Source organism: Scleropages formosus, chromosome 22 (assembly GCF_900964775.1).
Source record: "Scleropages formosus chromosome 22, fSclFor1.1, whole genome shotgun sequence".
Lineage (NCBI taxonomy): Eukaryota > Metazoa > Chordata > Actinopteri > Osteoglossiformes > Osteoglossidae > Scleropages > Scleropages formosus.
In genome coordinates this window covers 4,218,809-4,246,481 of record NC_041827.1, presented here as the reverse complement: position 1 = coordinate 4,246,481, position 27,673 = coordinate 4,218,809, and the positions used below count along the sequence as shown (strand labels likewise).

At 44.1% G+C, this 27,673-nt stretch overlaps 1 protein-coding gene across 1 annotated transcript in view; it reads right to left on the bottom strand.

Annotated features, from left to right (window-relative positions):
* megf6b (multiple EGF-like-domains 6b) overlaps positions 1-27,673 on the bottom strand; it is a 76,095-nt gene that overhangs the window by 12,661 nt on the left and 35,761 nt on the right. Inside the window, exons 5-17 of the mRNA XM_029247945.1 lie at positions 16,527-16,649; positions 5,529-5,651; positions 4,503-4,628; positions 3,444-3,566; positions 3,223-3,345; positions 2,927-3,064; positions 2,275-2,397; positions 1,756-1,878; positions 1,473-1,637; positions 1,178-1,309; positions 884-1,012; positions 546-674; positions 130-264 (exon numbers count right to left, since the gene is read on the bottom strand). Coding sequence (XP_029103778.1) covers positions 130-264; positions 546-674; positions 884-1,012; positions 1,178-1,309; positions 1,473-1,637; positions 1,756-1,878; positions 2,275-2,397; positions 2,927-3,064; positions 3,223-3,345; positions 3,444-3,566; positions 4,503-4,628; positions 5,529-5,651; positions 16,527-16,649 — 1,692 coding nt within the window. The remainder of the gene's footprint in view (positions 1-129; positions 265-545; positions 675-883; positions 1,013-1,177; positions 1,310-1,472; positions 1,638-1,755; positions 1,879-2,274; positions 2,398-2,926; positions 3,065-3,222; positions 3,346-3,443; positions 3,567-4,502; positions 4,629-5,528; positions 5,652-16,526; positions 16,650-27,673) is intronic.

Below are 27,673 nucleotides of genomic sequence, written 5' to 3'. Positions count from 1 at the left end.
TCAAAGGTGGTCGCCACCCGGACTTTTGTGGTGTTCAGGTGAGAATTAGTCCCACTCAACCCCATTGTGGTCAGTGGTAGGTTCGGTCCAGGTCAGCTCTGCAGCTCGACGTCCGAGGGATATGCTGACCTTCTTCGCAGGCGTCGCCGTGGTAACCAGGTTTGCAGACGCAGGTGCCGTAGCGCCGATGGCACTCCAGGGTATTCTGCTGGACACACTGGCATTCCTCTGAACAGCCCGGTCCAAAAGTCCATTTAGGACATGCTACACAGAGGAGGGGATGAGGAAGGAGAGAACAAGTGTAAATGATGTCAAAAATGAACAGAAATGGAACTTGTTCCAAAAAGAGAGAGATGGAAATCTTTGAAGGTTACGGTAAGAACTGAGAGAACTCCCAGAGACATGGAAAAAGGCATACGGTAAGACGAGCAGCATCGTATCACTCTGAGACGTACGGAGAAGAAACAGAAGGGGTGAAAAAAGTAAAAAAAAAATAAAGTTCAGAGGCCAGGAAACGGCAGAGGACTAAGAGATGCCGGACTCACGAAGGTGACAGAAACGTCCGTAGAGTCCCGCGTCACACAAACACGCTCCGTAGGTGCGGTGGCAGTGGCCATTGTTGGCGCAATTACACTTCTTATTGCAGTTTTTTCCGTACAGACCCTTGGGACAGCCTGCAGACCGACAGAGAGCATGCTGGGTAACTCCTACCCACAGCTGTGCATGAACCAGCTCATTCTAGAATGGCACCTTTGAGTTTGCGATTCACGGACAACATTTTTGACAGAAACCCTACTGGCCACTAAAGAGCACAACGTCGTCTCTGTGACGCTGGACTGGTATTGGATATTAAAGATGTTGGATATCGACAAGTGTCACTCACCATCCTCACACGTGTCCCCACTCACACCTGGTGGGCACCGGCAAGTCCCACTGGCTGGATCACACGTCCCCCCATTTTTACACTTGCAGGTGAAGGAGCAGTTCCGTCCAAAGGTGCCCTCAGGGCAAGCTGTGAGAGCAAGTTTTTTCATGAACACTGGACACGACCATGGTCCCCAAGTATTCTCTCTCTTTCCCCTCATTACTTAGTTAATATTTCCAAGGACTTGACAGATGTGGACAACAGCTCTTACTGTATCTGAACACTGAGCATTATGATCCCTGAAGGACTCACTCTGGTTGCAGATGACCCCTGTCCAGCCATCAGGACAGTCGCAGCCATCACGCCCAAGACTGCACGTCCCTCCATTGGAGCAGTTGTCACAGGTGAGGCTGCAGTCGTGACCAAAGGTGTTGTTCAGGCACACTGTGTTTGGCCAGAAGACATGAGGAGACATCAGGATGAGGGAATCACTGAAGACCACAGCAGCCAAGGAGACCTAAGGCACTCAACCCACAGCCTTCGTAGACTGCGGTATGTCAGGGTGAAGAGTTTAGAGATGAGCACAACTATTCTTGTCCTCACTCACCAAACTTCTCTGTCAGGATGCTCTCTGCACGCAGCTCTCCCAGCTCATCCTCGTAGTCATGGTAGGGCTCCAGCGACTGCTCCTCTTCCCGAAGCACGGCGAGCTGGAGATGGGGCCATTCCATGGGTGTGCCACCATTCAGTGCCTCCACAGCCCTGTCCAGATCTGGAGGGCAGGTGAGGGACATCAGCAACATTGCTTTGTACGTAGATTTTAATACAAAAAGTTCACTAAGTGTCAACTAGTAGGAAGGGCTAAGTCAATGTCAGACTCTAAGACTCACGGAGGCAGCTGCGGCGATCCTCATCCAGGCGGTATCCTGGACGGCAGAAGCAACGGTAGGACCCCTCAGTGTTTTGGCAGGTATGCTCACAGCCTCCATTGCCCGAGAGGCACTCGTCCATATCTGGAGGAGCAGAGGAAGATTGTTGCTACTACAGTGTGAAACTGAGCACAGCCTGTTCTGGACCAGAGCGATGTCTGGAAATGTAACCATGTACCGTGTTAGAGAGCAGAGGGCAGCAGTGGCACTGGGCCTCGGTATAATGACTTTTCCTCCAGATCAACTCTTCATGAGCTATGGCCCGTGCCGTTAACAACTTTTAACACCCACAAGGAAGCTGCATATCTTTTTTTTTACCCTTAAGGTTGCGCAGAGTGCCAAAGGTAATTATGGACAATTATTTCATTTAGTGCTGGAGCTATTAAGAAAATGCTTGACAATCTAACCAAAACCAAGTTGCACAGTTGGTCCTTGAGGACCGCATTTGAGATTGTAGGTAAAGTTTGTGGTTGCATTTACCATCACAGCTACATCCACGAGAGCTAAGGCGGTATCCTGCACCACAGTAGCACTCATATCCCCCAGGATAGTTCTTACAGTCCTGCTCACAGCAAGAGCTCCCTTCCACGCATTCGTCAATATCTGCAAACACACAGACATAGACACCAGGCAAAACTGAGTCCCCATGGCAACAGTAGCAGGGATGGGAATCCCCATGGCAACAGGGCACAAATCCTTCCAGAAAGTTAACCTCAACAGCAATAGTGACTGGGCCCTTGTACCGCCACAAAAGGCAGGCCAAAAATCCTAGAGGACCTGACTGCAGCTCATAAATCTGCAGGGTGTGTTAACGTGTCAGTGCTAACTGTTATAGATTTACAGTGTGGCCAGAGCCGCTACGAGGCCATTTGGACCATTAAAAAGACAGATTCATTAGGTGTGTGGGAAACCCTTGGAGCTTTTCCTGTAATTCAAGTCTTGGCACCTGAATAGTCCCGGTTTAGCATAAATTCAGAGGGAGGTGCATTATCAGCTATGTTGACATCTCTCTCATAAACAATGACGGCAAGACAAAAATATTGTTCAAGTGTGTCTCAAATGCGATACGACCGTATGCGATACGAGCGTGGGCTTCTATCCACACTAATGTCTTCGGCTTCTCTCCGCGTACCCACACAGGTCTTGAGATCATCTCCAAGCTGGTAGCCATGGTTACAGGTGCAGACAGGCCCACTGGTGGAGTGCTGACAGTGATGAGAACAGCCGCCGTTGTTAATCTCACAGCTGTTGACAATCTCCATTGCTATGCCTGCCGAAGACATCCGCAGCTTAGCCTGCAGCACCGGAGTCAACATACTGTAATAATACCGCAGCACCACTGCCCATTAAAATATACGTATATACACTGTCATAGATGGATAGAGAGGAAATGAGGGCGGGTACAGGACCGCGCCACAGGAAACTCACGGTAGCACTGTCTGCCGTCCTCGCCCAGCTCATAGGCCGCATTGCAGATGCAGGTGAAGGAACCGGCGACGTTGAGGCACCCGTGGGCGCACGTGGCTTGGCCCGTCTGGCACTCGTCAACGTCTGGATGAACAGAGTCATTCCAGAGGACAGGGTGCCTTAGGGACGCAAAACATTGCGGGGCGCTACATTCGGAGGGTGCCGCGTCCTCGGACACTCACCTTCGCAGGCTTTCCCATCTTCTGCTAGCCTGTAGCCGGTCCGGCAGCTGCAGCGCACCTGTCCGCTGTCACTCTGACACTTATGCATGCAGTCCCCATTCTTGAGTGCACATGGGCTCCGCACTGCAACACAGCCACAAGGTATGAACCGCGATGCTCCGTCCCCTCGCACACAGCACACACACACAAAAATACAAAGAAACAAAAACATCACATGTAACGTTTAACTGATACTGTTCTCCAAAGTGACTTACAGTGTTAATCCACCTACAGTTATTTACCCATTTATACAGCTGGGTAATTTTACTGGAGCAATTTATGGTAAGTACCTTGCTCAAGGGTACCGCAGCTGGAGGTAAAATTCAAACCAATGACCTTCTGCTCCAAAGGCAGCAGCTCTAACTACTACGCTACCAGCTGCCTCCTATAAATAAACTAAAGGCAAAAACACACATGGGCACACAGAAAAACGCAAGGAAACAAAAAACACTGCATGTAAATAAATAAAAATTCTGGGCAACTTTTTAAAGGCAAGAGATTTTTTTCAAGGGTACAGTTCACCGGTGTCTGTTTTTCAGAGCTAACTACTGTTCGTCTCAAAAATGCGCCCATAATAATTAACAGAAAGACAAGGGTGTAAACACACACAGACATACACACAAAGGCACGTAAATACATGCGTGAGTGGACATACACACAAATACGTACAAGAGGAACGAGGGTAATTTAGATAAATAAGAGGGTCACTGCATTAATGACAGTAATCACTACCAGGTCTCTGGCACGAGAAGCGGATCCAAGGACTGTCGGATACAGCTGGTATTTTGGCCCAAGGCTGTATAGGAACCTGAGACTGAGGCCAAAGCTGGCATTGCTGGGTCCTTTTTGCCTTTGCCAGACAGCGCCTTCAATAAACACCGCAACTCGACACGAGCGCTCAGAGCACCACTGACGCCTGCGCTGAAAATGACGGAAGAAGCCGCAATTTCAGCAGCGCATATGGGTGACGGTCTCTGTGAAACATTACAGAAGGTGCATTCGTTCTCAGGTTCCACTCACACATGCAGTGTTTGCCATCTTCGACCAGCTCATAGTTGTTCCTGCAGCGGCACCGGAAGTGGACGGGGGACAGCGGGACGCACTCGTGCTCACAGCCACCATTGCTGATGCCACAGGAGTGGATGACTGGGGAGAGAATGGCAAGACGAAAGACACAACAGAGACAGAGAACCAGTCAGGCAGACAGAGGAAAAAAGGGCTGAGTTCAAAGCCAGATTCACAACTGATGGATCCAAACGCAATTACTTCATGTGTGAATTGCGACAAGTCTGTATGGATGAGAATGAGGTGGAGACAAGTCTATGAAATGGTCTGAATTAATGTCACTTCTCATACCTTCAGAGAGGTGTGTGCTTGTGCTGAACACAAAATCTAACAAAACTTTCTAGAAATGTAACAAATCTTTTCTTTCACTTGGAGTCGTATGGGGGGGGGGGGGGGGGGGGGGGGCGCGGGGGCACAGTGGCGCAGCAGGTTTGGCCGGGTGCTGCTCTCTGGTGGGTCTTGAGTTCAAGTCCCGCTTGCCGTGCCTTGTGATGGACTGGCGTCCCGTCCTGGTGTGTCCCCTCCCCCTCCAGCCTTGCACCGTGTTGCCGGGTTAGGCTCTGGTTCGCCGCGACCCTGCTTGGGACGAGCGGTTTCGGACAGCGTGTGTGTGTGCGTGCGCGTGTTGACTGGTACGTCAACCCAAGAACTATCCTCTTTATTTTTAACATTCTAGAGATCCCACACACCTTATTCAGCAAGGTGACTTACACTGCTAGATACACTACTTACAATGGGTCACTCATCCATACAGCCATGGAACACACTCTCTCTATCACTCACACACTATGGGTGAACCTGAACAGCATGTCTTTGGACTGTGGTAGGAAACCAGAGCACCCTGAGGAAACCCACACAGACACAGGGAGAATATGGAAACTCCCCACAGACTGAGTGGGGATCGAACTAACGAAATACCTTGATTTCTTAGTAGTCTTTACTCAAGTACAGGTGACAAAGTGACATCCTTGTGCTACTCACCAATGCAGGTGCGGGCATCCACATGCAGACGGGACCCTGGGTTGCACTCACAGTGATAAGACCCTCGGGTGTTTACACACCTGTGCTGACAGCCTCCATTGTGGACCTGACACTCATCAACATCTGGAAGGGACAGGGAAAGAGGAATGAACCTTGCAAACATTCCCAGGACGTTAACTGTCAACCTATCAGTTCACAGCACCAGCTCCTTAATCACTATGCTACAGATTTTACAGTCAGTCTTGGCTGGGAAGGCATCAGAATTCCATATTTACTTGACAAACACTGTGTGAAATTGGTAAAGATACCAGCACCCCATGCTGACTGAAGCTGATGACTGCCTGCCATGTTGGACAAGATGTACCTATGTGAACTGGGACATCAATTTAACATTCAGTTATAATGTTATTATTAGCTGTAAATTGACATAAAAGTCTTCTTTAATCTAGAATGCCCAGGAGGGTGGGCAGCCACTGGCACTTGGACCCCCTAAAGGTTTTTTCTCCTTTGCCTTTCAGTTGGGAGTTTTTGTTTCTTTCCTCTGTGGCCACTAGGCATAATTATAGCGTCAATAACTTCATGGATAATGTGTTACTCTAGTATATCGTCAACTGTCTTATTTGTTTATTTGTCTTATCCCTTTGTTCAGGGCTCTGTGTCACTGTGTGAGAAGAGCTCTATAAAAATAAATTGAATTGAACTTCTTCGTCATCAGCAGACCTGTAACCCAAGATCCTCCATCTCAGTTGGACAGCTGGTCAAGTACGGATCAATACCCAGTGTAAGACAAAGGATGGATGATAATTAGCTCTGGCATCAATCCCTTCACACACCATCGCACACACATAAACCCCCAATTTCTCACGTGAAAACAAATTCAGAACTTTCAACCGATTTCAAAAAAACATTACGGAAAAAATGGATAGCGTTAATGGACGTATGTCCAAAAAGACCTCCAAAGGTACCTCTTTTGAGAAGATGGGGTGAAAAGAATAAAATACAAGACACGCTGTGGGTCTTACACCAAAAATGTTGGCTGTTCACATAATGATACTGTAAGGAGGCAAACAAGCCCACATTTTCGATCCAAGCATTTCCATGGTGAGAACAATATCCCCCCATTGTTGTGTCCCGTTTATGTCTTAAAAAGAACACAAGGACCACTGAATACAACAAATGTACACCAGCTGCAGAAAAAATGCACCAACAGCACCATTTCCCCTGAGAGTCCAACTTGAAGTGCATAGCTGTGAAGAACCCCCTGGACACACACACACACACACACACACACACACACTAACTGAAACCGCTTGTCCCAACTGGGGTCGCTGCGAACTGGAGCCTAACCCAGCAACACAGGGTGCAAGGCTGGAGGAGGAGGGGACACATCCTGGATGGGATGCCAGTCCATCACAAGGCGCGGCAAGTGGGACTCGAACCCAAGACCCACCAGAGAACAGGACCCAGCCAAAACCCGTTGCGCCACCGCGTCCCCCTCCAGGAGACACAACCTTTCCCAAATCCTGACTGTCTCACTGAGACCTTCTTAGTGGAAACTGGCACCACTGTGGCACCTTGTTCAGTTCATGTCATACATCACAGTGCCAGACATAAGTCTTCTGGGCCACAGCAAGTTTTCCCATCCTTAAAAAAAGTCCAGTTTACTGTGTACTACAGAGTTATATATTGGAAGAATTTAACAGAAAACAAGAACAAACAATTTGAATAAACAACAAGTTTATTATTGGCATTATGGTATTGAAAATGGGATTTTGGGTCATTGGGTCATACAAGTGTAGCCACACACTCCCTTAATGAATTTTCTGATGGAAAGGAGCAGACATCTCTGGTCTGGGGGGAGTTTTTTTTATTATTACTACTACTACTAATAATAATAATATTACATTTTACATTTATTTATTAAGCAGACGCTTTTCTCAAAAGCGACTTCCAATGAACTCTATGTAGTGTTATCAGCCCACACACCTTATTCACCAAGGTGACTTTCACTGCTAGATACACTATCTGCACTGGGTCACTCATCCATTTATCAGCGGAACACACACACTCTCTCTCTGTCACTCACACACTATGGGGTTAGAGCTGCTGCCTTTGGGCCAAGAGGTCACAGTCTGAATCTCACCTCCAGGTGTAGTACCCTTGAACAAGGTACTTTTCCTAAATTACTCCAGTGAAATTACCCAGCTGTATAAATGGATAAATAACTGTAAGCAGTTTAACATTGTAAGTTGATTTGGAGAAAAGCATCAGCTAAATGAATATATCATTATTATTGTTGTTCTTTATAATAATAATAATAATAATAATAATAGCTTAGGTGGTGCTTTCACTCAACATGTCTCACAGCACTAGACCCATTTAAATAGTGGCTGTTCTAAATGGAGCAGTTCAGGGTAAGTATCCAGGGTACTACAGCAGTCACTGGGTCTAATGAAATACAGCAATCGGGTGAAAAGTTGATGTTCTTAAACTCGTCTATGGCAACGTCTTTGGACTATGAGCAGAGTTGTTGGAGAAACAAGATTTTCTTTCTCTTGCTGCAGGGTGACATTTTTCAAAGTGATCATAAAATTAACGGTAAGTTGATGGTAAATTGTCATTTGAACTTATCCATTTCAACTATGGTTATATGCCATAGATCTACCAAAGAAAAAAGAATGATCATCATCCAGCCTAAACCGAGCATCGTCCACAAGGTCCTCAGAGCGTTCAGTGCGCTACGATGACACACAGATTACGTACAGAGCAACTTGTGGAAATGGTATGTTTGTTGGGAACTGTTTGCCCTTACTGTCTCTCGAGCTGGAAAGCACTTCCATGTGCGCTTTTTGAAAATCCCAACACGAACAACATGTGTTTGGGGTCTTGCTACTCCACTCAAGAACCACTGTCTGACATAAACAAATCATACACTGTCTTCTCACCCCAACTATGTGAATTATGTGCCGACCCAAAGTATTCGAGGACACAAAAAGAATTAGTCGACTAGAAGATCTTGTGTTATTTCCCGTCGTGGTCCTTACTAAACAGCAATCGTGCAAGAAACGTCCCCAAGGACTGTGAGAAAGCACCACCGGAGGAAATCCAATGTAGTTGCCACAATACTGACAATTTCATTTAGTTTTCAAAAACGTTTTGCACTGTCAAAGGGCCCTGACTTCATTTTTACCTTAATATGCTACCTGCTTTGCCCAAACCTCATCCCCATTTTCACAATACAATGGGGAACCCAGGAGTAACGAGAAACACGTGCAGATGAGGACTGCCAGGAATGATAATCGCGGAGTCCTGGACAGCCAGGGAAGGGGTGGGGGGCTCAGTCAGCAAGCTCAACTGCAGGCTCTGCAGAACCGGAACCCAAACCCCAACCGCTGCCCCTTCCCCAGCCTCCCGGAGAGCTTGGGAACCGCCACCTTTCTCGAGCACCATATAAATACGCTCCATTAGACGAAAGCACACAAACAAAGCCACACAGCAGCCACCCGTCCTGGGAATGACTCTGACCTGGGGTAATTTACCAGTACTGCACAGCTTGTATCAGATCATTTGACAGCTGCACTGGTGTCGGGCTTTAAATGTAAGTACTTTTTGGGGGCAGGCTGCCATAGTTTGGTGAGGAGGAGTCTTGTACATATTCCCCTTTTAATGATCAAGAATGCATGCTTCAGGACGTCTAAGGTGAATAACTAAGGCGTGTCTGATGTATGATTGCTCTTTAAGTTCATCTGTACTCCTATTGTTGGCACCTGATTAAATGCAGGGGGTGTACTTTCACAACTGCTCTGGTCCAGCAGCCATTTGGAGCGACTGAACCCACCGATCCAAGTGCAATTGCTGCTGTCATTTACATTATATGTACATGTATTCATCTAGCAGACGCTTTTCTCTAAAGCGACGTACATCTCATAGAAAATACATTGTGTTCATCACATTAGGAGGAAGAGACAGTTGCAGATGAGTTAAGTACAGTTAGTTTGTTTCTACCATATGAACTAATGTTCATCACACAAGTAGCCGCATAAAGGTTTATCCATTAATTAAACTGTAATCTCAAAATTGTACCTGGGATCAGTACGTCTGCAATGTTTGTCTCTCCACTGATTTATGGCATTACTGTACTGGAGCACAACTGGTCCTCAAAGAGTTCAGTTCAATAATATGTGTTGGATGGATACTACATACAGTGCTGCTAGAAAGGATGTAAACCCTATAGGGATGGTCATTATTCTTATATAAAATATTAAAACTCATCTAAATCATAAATCTGTGCTCAGTTCACCACAAACAAGCAAATACACTTGAGTTTCTTATTTCACTTAACGGAATGTACCGACATCTACCGCAGTTACCAGGTAAATTCATTCAAGGAATGGCATTAATTGAATTATTTAAACAGAAGGCATTGCACTTTAACCCACACACACGCACACACTGAAACCGCTTGTCCCAAGTGCGGTCGCAGCGAATCGGAGCCTAACCCAGCAACACAGGGCTGGAGGGGGAAGAGACACACCCAGGACGGGACGCCAGTCCGTCGCACAGCACCCCAAGCAGGACTCGAACCCCAGACCCACCAGAGAGCAGGACCTGGTCAAACCTGCTGCGCCACCGCACCCCCTCGCACTTTAACCTTTAGTCCTTATTATAATAAGCTGCAGATTCTGTGCTCCATATCTTGCTTGTCCTAAAGCATGCCTGCAATTTTAAAACGACTCCAAGTAGAGACACACAGTATGCAGGAGATTCTGTGGACACCTTGCCAAGTTCCAGACGTACGACATGTAAATCTCTACACTTCTGTGTGACTCACCTTCATTCAGGTGTCCCATGTGATACCTGTTGTACCCATGGAAACAGGTGAAGCAATTCCTCCAGTGGTAGCGGGACCTGGTGGTTCCAGCCCCCACGGTTGGAGCGGTGGAGGTACAAAGACTCACTAGGACCAGCAGTGGCACGACTGATAGCATGGTTCTTCACCACCAATTTCAATAAATTAATCAATCAGCTTGTCTGCATTCATCATGAACACAAACAGAGTTTGTATTTTCTGAGAAAAGAAACACTAAAGTAAATCCAAGAGCCTCCCAATCAGCTGATTTCCATCAAACTGAATAAAATGGTAGTACTGATCTCACCACACGGACCCTATAGTTATACCTTGTGCTGCTGGACACAAGGGGAGCTTGCACCTCTCGCTCTTTCTCTGGGACTTCACATCCCTTCCCCTGTGTCTGCCTCCTGTTGTTCAGTGTGGCTAAGACCCACCCACCTCCATAATTTCCTCACGTACCTCTCGCCAATCCTCGCCCAGGTAGGGCCTGCCCAACCTCTGCTTCTCTCCTCCTCTCTGTCTACCCCCACCTCGGGATGCCACAGACAGCCCTACGTACCAGTGAATATGAAAACCTTTCGTGTTCAGACGCGGCGGCGACTTTCCAGAACAACGGAGCGGAGAGTTAAAAAACAGAGAATCGTATTTCAGGAGCACAACTCCATAAACTAGCAGTGGCCCCTGCCTGAAAGTCAGAATTTGGAAAAAATTATTTTACTTAAGTAGCTTTATTTCTAACTTTGACTTGCTTAGCAGCATAATGAAGAGATATGTTTTTTTTTTTTTTTTGGTGAGAATGAAACGATCAATCTGTTCTTATATGGTCTTACATTGCAGGACAGGTCAAATCACAGCTGGACACTGATTTTTCCACAAACCCCATTATTAAGGGCAAAATACTTTAGTTTTGGAGAACACAGCCCCCAGTTAAACATCACGTAATACAATCTCTTATGTGGCCTTCTCACAAAGTCACAGACACTTTCTGACAATTTCAGGACTGCGGTATAAATACACGTTTACTATATTGAGGTATATAACAGTTACCGGTTGTCATTTACAGCAGCAAGGGAGGGGCAACTAGTATGAGCAGCACCACCACTTCTGAACTGAACCACCAGTCCATCCTCCGGCTGTATTTGAGTAATATGAAAGGGACACACGGGACTCTGCTGCTCATTTAGCTGTTGGACCACACACTTGGGATCTACTCAACATAACATCACTTCATGTGCAGGGCATTATGCAGCCAGGGCACCAAGTCGCTATGGTACGGTCTTGAAAACCCAAGCAAAGCCAGCAGGGCCAAATATCCTCCCATAATACATTGCAGTATGAAGAGGGGCACGAAACCAAATCACCTCCTGGAAAGACCCCGAAGAAGGTCTTATATTTAGAACTTTTGCTCCCCTGAAAACCTTTGGCTTTGTCATGAACCAGTGAGTGTGTGGCTTGACGCAGAACTACGTCTTTCTCCTCACTTGGTAGGCGGGGTAAACTTGGGAATTGACTGTCACGAAAAAATGCAACCCCTCTCGCCGCTACTGCTCGCAAATGAAACGACACAGAGAGATAGTGCATATACCTTTGGACAGAGGAAGGAACACCGTATCAAATGAGATATGAACGGCCGCTGCCGGTTGAGCCTGAGCGAGCTGGCAACGTCGCGAAAATGTCCCATTTTGCCTCGTTATTGAGTTGCCGCGCGTTGCGCTACATGTCATCACGTTCGAACCACGCCATAGCGTCGACGTCAGCACGTCGCTAGAGAGCCGCGCTATCAGACACGTATCGCGCCGGCAGGAAAACCTTAATTTAGACCGAGGTAGGGGACCTGAAGGTGGATCGTCGAATTAAACATTTCAAAGATGTCAAACGAACACGACGCAAAGTACTATAGCGACCGACGAACTGCACTTAAGGAGCAAGCCGAGGCCTCTGGGGTTCGAAAGACACCAATTAGACACCGGCTAAGCGAAAAAGCGTGAGCAAAGAAAGCGGCGCGGGAGGCTGCAAAATCGCCTCAGGCGGCCTCGGAGCCGCAACCATCGCCTTTCTCGCGCATCCGACATTACCGCGTTCGGCACGAGCCCTTAGACGTCGTGGATGCAGCAGCGACCGACCTGATATTTGACCGAGTGGGTCGGGGCTCACCACCCACACGTAGTTCTACGTTAAGACATGCAGCATAGTAAAGCTAAGCACCTGTGATTTTTTTTGTGTCTGTGTGAGCTGGCACCAAACTACCAAATTCGCAGGTAGATGGCTTGGCCGGGCTCAAGCAAGACACTGACAAAAAATACCGAAGTTAGAGTGATGGGCAACAGAGTAAAATACAACCACCTCTGCAACCGGGTTCTCTTTTATCACACATCATATGAGTGATAAATCACATCCTTCAGAGTTCAAGGATTTTCTCTGAACCCCCGAGGTATCCAAGAAGAATTTACTGAACGTATTTCAGCTGGAGAGCAGTAAGTCGTCTTGGTTTCTTACCAAAGGTGCCCACTGTGATTGACCATATTCTGCACATTCAAAGCTTCATGGGAGCTGGAAACACTGTTCTTACTGTCAGTCCAGCACTGCTGTACTCGGTCTGGTAAGAGATTTTTCAGCTCATTTGCGATTAGCCACAGATTTACGAACATAAGAATAAAACTGTCCCATAAGTGCAACACACTCACGCAAACATTTTGCATTAAGGGGCCCCATTGCTAACCAGCAAATACCCTTGCGAGCAACATTCTGCCCGCGGTGATGTCACTGTCATTAGTCCACTTTAAAAACGCCTCGCCTAAATGTTCAAATATGCAGTTTGTCACACTTTGCATTCCAAGACTTAAAATAAATAACTGCACTTAGTTATCAACCATCTGTGTCTGAAAGGAGAACTATGAGTTGTAGCCATACCAGAACTCAGTGGATATTGCTTTTGGAAGGAGCAGCGCACATTCGGTTCCACTCGGAAGGTCAATAAAATTTCTTATTTTTAAAAGCTGTAAATGTGAAATGTCACTCAGACACCCAGTAAAGGGTGATCTGTCGCCACTAAAATAACAGCTCAGTATAAACTAGATGCTGATGTTTGCACATTCAGTCTGCTGACTGACCGCAGTAACTAGTGTGTAATTTATAGAGCAATGGTTAAAAAAGTCAAAAATTCAGAAATGCGGATTTCTTGCTATAAATCTGGGTTCGTAATGCAAGAAAAAAGCACGTAAAAAACACATGCTATGCTATTAGGTCTATAAAAAAATAAGAAGAAATGACGTTTGCTACAGGGGGTGTGGTGGCATAGCGGATTTGGCCAAGTTTTGCTCTCTGGTGGGTCTGAGGTTCGAGTCCTGCTTGGGGTGCCTTGCGATGGACTGGCGTCCCGTCCTGGGTGTGTCTCCCCCCCCTCCGGCCTTGCGCCCTGTGTGGCCGGGTTAGGCTCCGGTTCGCTGCAACCCCACCTGGGACAAGCGGCTTCAGCAAATGTGTGTGTGTGAGACATGTTTGATGATAAGGATTAAGAGGGCAGTTATTAAATTCATTTCAGGACATAGAGAAGCCCAACAGAATAGGTGCCAGGAATCAGTCCAAAGGCACTCTTCAATTTTAACCCTTTACATATTCCCCAAATTATTGTGTGTGTGTGTCTCTTGTGATAGACTGGCATCCCGTCCTGGGTGTGTGTCACCTCCCTCTTGAGCCCTGTGTTGCCGAGTTAGGCTCCGGTTCACCACGGCCCCGCTCGGGACAGGCAGTTTCAGACTGTGTGTGTGTGTATATATATATGTATATACACACACACACACTGTATACAGATGTATATCGCTCCAGATGAATCCAAATGGTCCCTGCTGACATCAGCTGAACTGAACTGAGCTGAGCTCGAAGTCAAAAGAGAGCAGGAATAATTGTTTCCAGAACTGCACGTCTCAAAGAAAAACAGGCAAAAATACAGGTTGATACTTTGACATTCCACAGAAGGACCTGTTTGTCTAAATTAGCTCTGGTTTGTCCTTCTGACACATAGGAAAAAATAATATTTTCTAAGTAAAGAAGACAGCAGCAGGATGGGGCCAATGTGGCAGCACGCGTGTGGTCCGGCACTGGTTTTCAGCGGAACGTAATTGAATTCATTTAGTTTGCATGAAGGGAGCAGCGATACGCCCGGGGGTGCGGCACGCTGCCGGAGGTGTGCCGGGGAAGGAGCCGAAACCTAAATCAGGAAACAACTCTGCTGCTTTTTCCCTCAAGGGTACAGTTGTCCAGAGTTACGAGTGTTGAGCCAAAGCACAGATTCCTAAAGAAAAGATCAGGTCATAGCATTCATAGAGCTCAAATATGAGGGCTATCTTGTTAGCAGCGTAACATGCAATAGGTTTACACATAAACTCTTAGGGATGAGATTTATGTTTGTTCTTGTGCGAGGCATCTGCAGCTGTTCACAAAGAGCAGGGTTTTTGGAATTCAGCATTGGTTCAAATTTAACCCAGAGACAGAAGCACAGATCACATCAAAAACATTCCAAAGGAAACACCATGCACTTAGTTCTGGGAACTAAAGACAAAATGCATGAAAAATGCGTGGCCATTCAGCAGAAGGAACACTTCTCAAGGTCAAAGGTTTCTCTCTTAGAAAGATGCAGACGAAGCACTGATGCAACAGGTTGGAGGAGTGTTCAGTCACCCACTCGGTGTACCTTGCTGTGCGACAAAAAGAGGTTGCTTGGAATATGAAGTGAACCCTGAGAAGCAACTGGACAGCTGACTGTGGATTGCATTTACATTTATTTATTTAGCAGACACTTTTCTCCAAAGCAACTTCCAGTGAACTCTCTGTAGTGTTATCAGCCCCCACACCTTATTCACCAAGGTGACTTACACTGCTAGATACACTACTTACAATGGGCCACTCATCCATACATCAGTGGAACACACACTCTCTCTCACACACTATGGGGGAAGCTGAACAGCATGTCTTTGGATTGTGGGAGGAAACCAGAGCACCCAGAGGAAACCCACACAGACACAGGGAGAACACGCAAACTCCACATAGACTGAATAGGAGTCGAACCCACATCCTCTCACACCATCCAGGCACTGTGAGACAACAGCGCTACCCATTGTGCCACCGTGCTGCCATGTTGTTCATGGAACACATGCAGAGATGTAAAAACACAGAAAAACATTACTTATAGTCATTACTAGTATCATCCTTACAAACACTTATCAAAAAAAAATAAATGTATCTGTTAATTCGGTTACAGATTCAATCAATAAGACAGAGTGCCAATAAGAGCTGCTCAACAGTCATAAGGAGTCATCAGGAGCTAAAACAGAAACGCTTTGAAAACTATTTCCATGCGTATTTTGTGCTCCTCACAGTCTCCTTAGGGCTATGGAAAAACACCACTCATGTTTTCTTCACAGGCTTTACTTGTTTCAGAAATCCAAAATCAAAACCAGAAAACAGTGAACAAAAAGCATCTATTTAATATCTAGAAAAAAATGTGCTCCATTTTCTCAGTGAAAAGTACTTAAAGCAAAAAGCTGCACATCACTTGGGGGTGTTGGGAACATTCACATTTCTCAAACTGTTTTCGAAACAAAGCACCACCTTCCAATAAAGACATAAAACACACACACATTGGCTGAAACCACTTGTCCCAAACAGGGTTGCAGTGAACCGGAGCCTAACCGGGCAACACAGGGTGCAGGGCTTGTGGGGGGCACACCCAGGACGGGACGCCAGTCCATTACAAGTAGCACCCCAAGCAGGGCTCGAATCCCAGACCCACCAGAGAGCAGGCACAGGCCAAATCCACTGCACCACCACACCCCCCAACACATACAACCAGCTGCATTATTTAAGTTAGTGGTTGTGCTGAAGGATGTGAAAGATGGTAAGAGAAAGCCCCTAGTCACACAGTTTATTGCTGCTTCAACAAAGCACCATTGCTCAGCCATCAGTGAAGCAAATGATAAGTTCCTACTGGAGCAATGCATTTGTGTTTAGGTGAGCACCTTGGTTACTATGACCATATAGTCCCCACATTCCTGCATGCTCAAGTAGCTGTTTTTAGAGGCGGTGAATGAAACATGACCCATTGCCGGCAGAATTATTAGTGTCCTTTCAGAGAAAGGTGAGTCACTCACCTTGACAGGTCTTGCCATCCTCTTTGAGCTCCTGCCCGCTGGGACACTTGCAGTAGAAGCTGCCGATGGTATTGCAGCAGAGAGCCTCACAACCTCCATTGGTCTCCTCACATTCGTTCACGTCTGTCAAAAGGACAGCAAGCAGTGATGTCCATTACATAGATAGATAGATAGATAGATAGAACTTTCTTGTCACTGCATAGTACAAGTACACAGCAACAAAATGCAGTTTAGCATCTACCAGAAGTGCAAATAGTAGAATTGTGCAGTAAAGTATCTCAGGGGTCCACAATGAGCTCAGGAAATCAAACAGCAGCACACACCCCCCCTATCTACATCAACGGTACTGAAGTAGAGTGTCTCTCCAGCTTTAAGTTCCTGGGTGTCCACATTTCTGAGGATCTGTCCTGGCATCAGAACACCTCAATTCTGGTTAGGAAGGCACAACAGCGTCTTTACTTCCTGAGAACATTGAAGAAAGCTCATCTGCCCCCTGAGATTTTAACTAACTTTTATCGCTGCATCATTGAGAGCATCTTGACCAACTCCTTCACAGTGTGGTATAGCAGCTCCACAGTGTGCGAAAGAAAAGCTCTGCAAAGGTGGTGAAAATACACACACATACATACACACAACTCAGGATTCTGCAGCTGAACAGATCATGATTTGGACACAGAACCACTGAAAACATAAGTTCCACACAGTGGTTTAACTGCAAGATCATAAATACATTGCCATCACAGCTCATTTTCAGAGGGACACAAACTCTGAAGACAGCGACAGATCTTGCAATGGCTGATGACAGTGGGACGCAGTCGCAAGCATCACAGAACCACTTACAAAAGAGCCGTAATATTATACACTTTAATATACATTTACATCCAGAAAATGTACACAAATATGCTTCATAGGAATAGTACATATAAAAGTATTTAAATGGAGAGAGGAGAACAGGTCTGAGTCCCGCTGACTGTAAAGGAAAAGTCTGATTTTATGTCATGTCAGTGTGATGTTTTCAAAGGATAATTACAGATTTTGGCAGAATTTTAAGGTTCTCTGGAGATCATTTATTGTGGAATGAAGGGTAGAACTGCTACAACCTTAGTTATACCTTTTCAGAAATTTGAGTCAGATGTGGTGGGGCAGTGAGTTTGACCAGGTCCTGCTCTCTGGTGGGTCGGGGGTTCAAGTCCCACTTTGGGTGCCTTGTGCCCCGTCCTGGGTGTGTTCGCAACCCCCTCTGGCCTTATGCCCTGTGTTGACAGGTTAGGCTCCGGCTCCCCATGACCCCGTATGGGACAAGCGGTTTCAGATGATGATGTATGATGATGTGCCAATATACAGTAAATGGTTATAGGTATGAGTATATTGCATGTGCCTTACTGGGGAAAATCTGCCTTGTTCATCTAAGTAAGACAAGTTATGTGGTCCATTGTTTTAAAAAGCAGTGGGAGATGTAAGCAGCTGGGTGGTTATTAGGAGTCTAGAAGAGGAACATATGGAGATTGTTACCACTGGCTTCCTCTGCCCAAAGGGGCTGGGATGTCAGTATCCAGACACTGCTAATAAGCAGAGAGGAGCTTCACTCTCATATGAGAACCAAAAATAACTCTGCATAATGGCCTTGGACAGTAGATGGTAGCTTCTGTCTATTGGTATTGTTAAGCACTATTGAGTCAATTCTTAATAGCCACACAGATTGAGTGCCTCCATTAAGCTCTATCCTCTACTTCTGTCCCGATACCAACAAGTTTATGTAATGCATCAGTCACTTCCACCTGATCAGTCTTGTTGAAGTTTTTCATGAGAAACAAAGTTGCTATTTAAGGTGAAACACTTTTTAATATGTTCTCCCCATGGATCCATAACACTGCACCTCATTCTCCTTTGTTTCGTTTGAAAGTGCCTGGTGACATGCCTAAGCAGCACAGCATCATCTCTAACGTACAAAGCAAAACACACTGAACAGGTTATAGAAATGATTTATTTATTTTTTAGTAAATTTTAGACTTTAATTTTGGTTCATGTTAATAAAAGATAACAAAATAAACTGGTGTACTTTCCACATTGTATCCTGTTTCACACACTGTGTTTCCAGTACAAAGGAACAGAGACCCTACATTGTATGAGGAGTTGATGAAAATAGAATGTCTTAAACCTATAATGAATGAAAAATTTGATTTATCTGATGTCTTTTAACACAATGTAACTTGTGAATAAATTGAGGGATTAAGTCATATTTTTATGCTTATTGATTGTGACATAGTGGGTGAACTTACACAATTCCAAGTGGGGAACAGACTTTCGGTGCCAACTGTGTTTGTAAGACGAATTACAAGTGTATTTTTTCATAGACCAAGTTTAGAGTTTGGTGCAATGGCATTTTGCCAATTACACGGTCATTTTACTTCCATACATGTCCTTTGCATGATCCTGACAAGAACACATGGTTCAACAACACATAAATCCCGTCAAAAATGATTCCTGACAACACAACTTCCACCTTGGGTTATCAATTCAGAGCAGCCATTCAACACACCGGTGTGCTTTGCAGAGTGACATAGGTAGCGCACTTGGGAAGTTTACTTCTTCATATTATCAACATTTGTGAGTCAATGACGATCTTTAGGAGTACAAGATCTGCCACCAATGCAGTCTCAGGAAAGGAAGCAATCACCTCCACCAAAGGTTACAACTAAAAACAGAGGGTACCACTCATGGCAGCAAAGAAAGGCATTCTTATTCATGAAAACCATATGTGCTCAGTAGGTTTTACTTTAGAGAGAGGAGAAGCTCAGACTTCATATCTGATGCTCAAGATACTTCCACACATATTTACATCACATTTATTTATTTAGCTGACCCTCCAAAGCAACTTACAATGATAAGGTTAGGATTATTGATTACCAGCTTACAATTATTTACCCATTTATACAGCTGGGTAATTCTACTGGAGCAACTTTTAGGGTTAGTACCTTGCTCAAGGGTACTACAGCCGGAGGTGGGGATTGAGCCTACAACCTTTGGGTCCAAAGGCAGCAACTCTAACCATTGTGCTAGCAGCTGTCCCCTGTTCAGTTCGGTTCAGTTTAGTGGGGCAGCCGATAGCGTAGTGGTTAGAGCTGCAGCCTTTAGAGCTAAAGGTTGCAGGTTTGAATTCCACTTCCAGCTGTAATATCCCCGAGAAGGTACTAACCCTAAATTGCTCCATTGCAAGTTGCTTTGGAGAAATGTCAGCTAAACAAATAAATTTAAAGTTCATCTTAGTTTTCTAAGACTGATTGATACCTCTTTTCTCTAGATCAATAGCAGTGATATTGAATTTGTGAGGTTTGCCATGTACACGGTGGTTTTATGGAGTTCTTCAATTCAATTTAGAGCGCTCTTCTCACACTGTGCCACACAACACTGAACAAAGGCAAAAGGGCAAAGAAAATACATCTAGCAAAGAAAAATAACGATCACAAACTAGTGTAACATTATGAATGCTTCTCCGAAGGAAGATCACGTCTTACAGCAGCGGATACAAGGGTTGGTTTTGTTGGTCTTGGTTCTAGCCTCCATACATATACTGTACATTTGTTCCGAATTGCAAATTAAATTGTCGTGATTAAGCTGTTAACTGAATCAGTCCTGTGTTATCTGACTACTAATTGAGATATTTTTAATCATTATAATTTTTTAAGAAATTATAATGCTGTGAAAGGAAAAGGTACTACAAAGAAGATACTAAAAAACAGTATTGGCCGAGAATATTTAAACAAAACATTTTTTCATTTTATTAATTCTGCTTAAAGTTTATCTGCACTGAGCTTAAATTAAGGTCTTATTTATTTAATTTAATAACAGGTCAACACCAAAAACTAATGGCATCTTTTGGACACTCAGGGAATGTAGGTATTTTACAACTATGATTTTTTTGTAATGAATACCGCAAGTTATTAATCGCTTTTAGTTTAACGTGTCTGGAATCGTCCCACTTGGTCAGCACAAACTGCTAAACTGTCAGCCCAAAAAGAATAACTAAAAAAAAAAAAAAAACTTTATATTGCGAGATTACTAATTTATTTTGGATGCTTTATCACAAAGTCCATTAAAAATAGAATCCTGCCTTTAAAAGGGTCCCGGGAATGTACTACACACAGAGGATGTCTGGTTTCGAGACAAAATGCCAAATAAGGTCTAATATTTCTCAAGATACTGAGCCAGATTTATGAGCAGTTTTGACAGGCTCCATTTAACCGGCTCCACACACCGCTAGATTTGCGTTACTCGCCGGTGCCAAGTCACCCCAGTCGTCCCTGCTTCCTGCCACAAAGGGATTAAGGAACAACCTCTCCCTTCTTCAGGAGCAGACAGAGAGGAATGAAACCAAGCAAGAAAGCAGGCAGCCCCGAATTCCATCAAGAGGATCACTGCATTGCCAAAACCACCCTACAGGTCCCACCCACCTACCTGCACAACTTTCGAGAACTGCCACTTAGTTGACACACTAGTTGCAAACTGGTGTGTCAGTAGTGTTCAGTCCTCTTGTCTGCAGTCAACGTGGTGTAACACACCTCACCGAGTCAATAAAAACAGGAAGACACAAGTGTGCCAAAAACAAGGGCTGGAAAATCGGGGCTCATTGTAGGGTGCAACCAGTACACCTTCTAACTACGTCCATCAACGCATCCACACACTGGTCCATGATCCAGTAGATTAATCATAATCAATTTAGTGCTCCTAAAACAACTGCTGCTTTTCACTGTGATTCAGAGGAAAGAACATCTGGAGGTGTTTACAAGAAAAAAGGAGCATTAAAAAGGTCCACAGCACTACTTTAGTCAAAACACTATTTAGGTCCATGCACCAGCCCATGTCACAGGTGTTTAATGGAAAAAGGTGTTATTTATTAGGAACAGAATTGTCATAAAGGTGTTGACATTATTAGTAGCAGATAACCAAGTTTAGTGAGTGGTAATTCTGGAGTCCAATGAGCTCAACAGATAGTAACTCATAAGATATTAACCCTCAACCTTCAGCCATCATTCTAACAGCACTCGTATTCTGTCTCTAGCATTTGATTTCACTGGACTTCTGTCTGCAATGTCTGTCCTGACACAATTTCTATATCCTGGTGGCTCACACTGTCATGTGGATGTTGGAGCTCCACCAAAGTCACATAATGCAGGATGGACGTTCAAGATGTTATTTCCCTTCCAACAGTCCAACTAGCAGATTTCCTTTAATTTATTCAGGACTTGCATTTTTTTGGAGTACTGGATTTGCAGGACTTAATATAAAGAAATAAAGTTCTACCTAGAGAAGAAAGATTACCAAATGTTTCAAGATCATTTGTTAGTCATAATCAGTCTATTGTACCAAAGTTGTGTTCAAGTCCCCCACCCGTTAAAAGCCCTCCCTTTTTTTATGTGGCTAATATCGTTCTTCACCTTACATATATTAAGATATTAAATAAGATATTAATGAGAAAAAAATGATGCTGCAGAGACAGTAGCACTATCATTCTATGAGATGGCCTTGGCTATATTCGTGCACAAATGTCCATTCGCCTTACCTTAATATTTATATATTATACAGTGTATTCATCTTGATTCCCAAATAAATAAATTGTATGTACACATCTCAGAGCAGTTTAAAGTACATTTAATCATAAATTTTAGTATAGATTCCAAGACACATATGTGTTAAAATATCAGGGAGGGTTATCCTATCTTTGAGACTCATTTAGATCTATTTGGACAGATTGCTAGCAAATGAACTCCATACCAAGAGGTGTTTCCATTCCTTGACTGCAGAGGACAGTGTTGTAAAGAATAAGTCATAGTGACTGCTAATCTAGCTACTAATGAACTTTTAAAAAAAATCAAGGCAGTTAAATGTTTCCCATCCATATGCGGATGAAAATGTTGCAGTTGACATTAACGTTGAAAAACAGCACAAATGCCAGATTCATTTCATTTTTACATTAATTTATTCGGCTGATGCATTCCTCCAAAGCAGCTTATAATGTCAAGCTACGTATAACGATTTACCCATTTATACAGCTGGGCAATTTTTAGGGTAAGTACCTTACTCAAAAGCATTACAGCGATGGGTGGGATTCAAACCTGCAGTCACTGGTGCGAACATGGCAGCTCTAACCACTATGCTACCAGGTGCCCCGTGCTTAATTCTATTCCTCCTCAAGGTGCAGTATCAAGCAAACTTGTTGTGAAAGGGTCATTTCAATACTGCGTTAACATGCACACAATGTGTTCATGTTGCCATGGTCCCTTGCCCAGTGCCCCCTGGAATCATGAGTGGGTCACCTGGCTACTTGAGTACAAGTAGCACCCAGCCCTGACTCCGGGGGGCAGAACCGGGATGCGTTCTGGTCACAGGAAATGTTACACCAGCCGAACCAGGAGACTTCTAAATGCCCACAGACCTTTAGATCACATAACAAAGTTGAAAGATCAGTTTTGGTACAGTGCCCTTACCACAGTTAGCTGTAGATAACAATCTGCCCATTTTTACAATCTCTTCTGGCTCCAGTGAGACTTCGGTTATATGATACCTGAAATGAAGTGCTGAAAGCCTTGACTGATTTGTCTACACAGTGAGACTCACCTACATCATTTCAGTCGATGATCATGGACTTTCTGTAGTTACATGTATTAATTTAGCTGATGCCCTTCTGCAAAGTGACTTACAATGTGAAGCTACCCACAGTTATTTATCCATTTATACAGGTGGGTAATTTTACTGGAGCAATTTAGGGTAAGTACTTTGCTCAAGGGTACTACAGCTCAAAATGAGATCCAAACCGGTAACCTTTGAGTCCAAAGGCGGTAGTTCCAACTACTCGGCTACAAGTTACCCCACCTCATACACATTCTACCTGTAAGCTGACTGCCCAAAAAGATGATCATTGTCAAAAAAAGACGTAGAAACAGCCGGTTCTAAGTCCCCAAGGGTCCACTGAATTGACCTGGATCACTGATCCTCACACTCTCACAATGGCAGCAGGAAGTGACCCAGAGCACTAGTTGACAATCATGATTCTTTCAGTTTGTCTTTGCTTATAGCGCACTGAATACTTCAATTAAACATTTGTGCTGTATGTACAGCTCAGCCCAGTCATGACATTCAATCACCTGGAGTGCTCACTTATTGGCTCAAGCACAGTCGGTCTACGAGTAGTCCAAACTTCACTGTCATCTCGATTTATCATGAGCTCAAAGAAGTGCTTTTTCTCAGTGGATTCATCTTCAAGAATCATCTAAACCAGTTATAAAAACATAAACATTATTAATATAGAGCCAACCAAAACACATAACATATGTTAATGCATTGCCATGTTAACTCTGTTTTCCCAGCACTCTATGTAAATATATATATATATATATATATATATATATATAAATGAACATCTGCTGCTCCATGATTTAAGGCTCAAATGTTTCTGTGATTACCTGCACAAATTTGCATCTGAGTTTGTCTTGTACACAAAAAAACATTTGAGTTTTTCATTCATGTGGCAGCAAAGTTATAGTAACAAACAAACACTACAGTCTTTAGAAGTTTAGAATATTCCATTTAGCGTTCAAACTCGGCAACCTGAAGGAAAATTAAAGGTACATTCCAAGACTGGATGATTCAGTTGCGTGGTGTGACCAGCTCTGACAAACACTAATGCAAGATGGTAAGGCTGTGGTTTAGTGTACCATGCCAACAGAAACATGGCCCAAGGAACCCCAAGATACTATTCTGACACCATATCAAAAGTGCTGGGTTCCAAATGACATGTCCCTCAAGGAAAGCTGTGTCAGAAGGTTTGGATTCCTCTTTACCTGCACTCTTACTTTTATTTACAGCAGCACCCGAAGAAGACAGTAGTGCTCACAGAGAGGACAGTAGCCCTGGTCCCAAAAGAGGATCGCAATCCGTCCTTCAGAATACCGAGAAGGTTAGACTGATGGTTGGGTCCTCAGCTCCGTCTAACCATGTGGTCTCCACTTCCTTCTGGGACCATGAGACATGTTCATAATACTTCTCAATATAAAACTTTTTGCTGCTGACAGAGTTTCAGCTACACCAGCCTCCAGCAACTGGCTTTCTGTAAGGACCAGAGAGAAACAGATTAACTCTCTGGAAAACAAATGTTATTGTGAAGAAGAACCAAGTCTGAAAGAAGTCCTCCATTCCTACTGCCATTACTATTTGTAAAGCACACAAGAGTTGACTTTACCTAAGCTTTTCTCATCAGAATGCTGTAAATAGGATCCTCTCACAATTCTTCTGGTGTGCCAACTGGCACGCAGTGTTTGGGCCGCGGTTCAAAACCCCCTACTGAGGTTTAATTGTGTCTTCTGTAGACTACTATAATGCCTTTGTTCTAATGTTTCCTTGGACAGCTTCCCTGCTGGATCCCTTGTCTCATTCCTATCTAAATATTTACACAGCACGCTCTTCTGGTGTCCAGCCAACAAAGAGAGACAGATGCAACAAATGGAAATATTTAAGGAACCCCCACAATCCCTACAGCTCTCCGTTAATTTTCTGCTTTCATGAGAACCCAACAGGAGCTGGAGCCAGAATCTGGAGCACTTGAGGGCCACAGGAAGGATGGTACTCCTGGACAGGTGACAGTCTTCAATGGCTGACCATCTCTCAGATGCATTTATCACTAGTTATCTTTTAACAAGATCACATGCAACCTTAGCAGACTAACAAGTAATCACACACAAATCAACCTGTGAAGGGTAGATCATACATCAAGATGATTGGGTGGACTTTGAAAAATTGTAAGCACAATATGCACATGTTACATGACTGCTGTGAAAAACATCCCTGGTATGGATTATGAAGAGACATTTGGTTTTCATTTCACCGTTACAAGAAAGTAATCTACATTACATTTACATGTATTCATTTCGCAGACGCTTTTCTCCAAATTCACATACATATCATAGAAAATAAAATGTGTTCATTACATTAACAGAAAGAGACACTTAGTTGCAGACATGTGATTCTTAAGTGAGGTTACTTTATTTCTTACCACAACATGAATTGATGTTCATCAGATGAGTAGCTGTATAAAACTTTATCAGAATACTCATGATTCCTAACTAGTGTTTTTGTAAGTAAACATTTACGTTACATTACAGGAGTAGTTGTGTAAAGGTTTATCCATTGTTTAACATGCATGATCTCAAAGTTATAGCGCATGAACATTTACACATTACTTGAACTTAGTAGATCATGGTCAAATGAGTCTGGAAGAGGTGAGCTTTAAGACCCTTTATAAATGTGGACAAAGATTCAGCAGTTCTGAGTGAGGGGGCAGTCGTTTCACAACAACGGAGCTAGAACCGAGAACATTCGTGCTTTACCTTTCATGTGCGGGACCGCCAAGAGGGCAGATGTGGAAGAGAGTAGCAGTCGTAGCAATCTATTCAGTTCTACAAGGACCTCACACATCTGCAACACCGTCTCCATCATCAGTAACATCCCATGAGAGACTCAATCTGCCAATGCTCCAAATTAAAGGTGTGATCTCCTGGAAGTTCAGAGCCCTTAGCCCCTCTTAACATTACTCTTGCTCATGACTAAAAACAAGACACGTTGAAGCTTGAAAGCTTAAACTCATACAAAAGGGTCAGCAGAGTTTTCTTACACAGCTTGTGTAAGAAGTACACAGGCAGTTAGTTTCTGTGGTCTACCACTATGTGAATGTGGTATTAAAAGTCTCATTGATGCTTTCTATGCAAAGGGTTGAGAATCACAACAGTCCCGTAACTGCTAAAAGAAGCCACGACACTTCTCATAAAACCCAGTAGACGCCAACCAGACTGCTACGCCCTTCCACATCTGCCCACTTGGTGGTCCCACGCAAAAAAGGTAAAGCACAGAGGTTCTCGGTTCTGGCTCTGTTGTGGTAGAATGACCTCCCCCTCTCCCTCAGAACTGCTGAATCTTTGCCCACATTTAAAAAAGGGTCTTAAAACTCATCTCCTCCAGACTCACTTCACCCATGATCTCTCAAGTTCATGTAAGGTATAAGTGTTTATGATCATGCTCAGGTCAATCCTTTACAGAGCTACCCCTGCAATGTAACGTAAATGTTTATATGCATCTGAAAAAAAAATAAAAGATACTAGGAAGGTGATTAGGAATTGTTGATATGTTTTATGCAGCTACTTGTGATGAATGTCGGTGCATTTGGTGAAGGAAACTAACTGTACTTAAGAATCACGTCTGCAGCCATCTGTCTTTCTCCTAATGTAATGAACACATAGTATTTTCTATGAGATGTACATCACTTTGGAGAAAAGCATCTGCTAAATAAATAAATATAAATCTGATGCAAATCCAAGCCTACTGTCAGAGCAACATGAGCTTTTAATTCAGTACTTGACCAACAGTGTTTCTCTCTGCAAAAGGTCATGTTCACAAAGCTTAGCAGACAACGCAAACATTTGGGAACAGTCTTTTGTCTGTAATACTAACCCCTAAAATGACCTTGATCTTTACACTGCACTCACTCACTCACTCACTCACTAACCGCTTGTTCTACTGCAGGGTTGGACCAACCCAAAAACTATCCCAGAAGCACAGATCACTTCTATTGCAGGACAAGCACACACACTGTAACTCACACATCAACACACTACAAGCTATTTAGAGTTATCAATCCACATAAAACAAAGATATTTGCACTGTGATGCATCCAAACTCCAGACAGACTGAACAGAGGGAGAACCTAGACCTGACCACACAGCCCAGGTGCTGCAACGTACTCACGCTACCTGCTCTGCTACCCTGCCACCCCACTATACTGTTATCAACTATAAGTAAAAACAATCCATCTAAGTAGGACTAACATGCAGATGAGGCATAGATGCAGTGCTTGAGCCAAGACCACTTAAAAGAGTTAAAGAAAAGAATGTCTGCTTGACCAAACTCTTGCCGCACGTCCAAACCAACTGCGATCATTCATTTCAAAAGCTCATGTCCTGGCCAATGTTTTCACCCTGAACTGGCCCTGGTGCAAAAACATCACATAGTTTTTCAGACTTAAGAATTTCAGCTGTGGCTTATCTTATTCACCATGTACCAAAACACAAAACAGCCTAACCGTCTTGCTTGTGTCAGGCCAA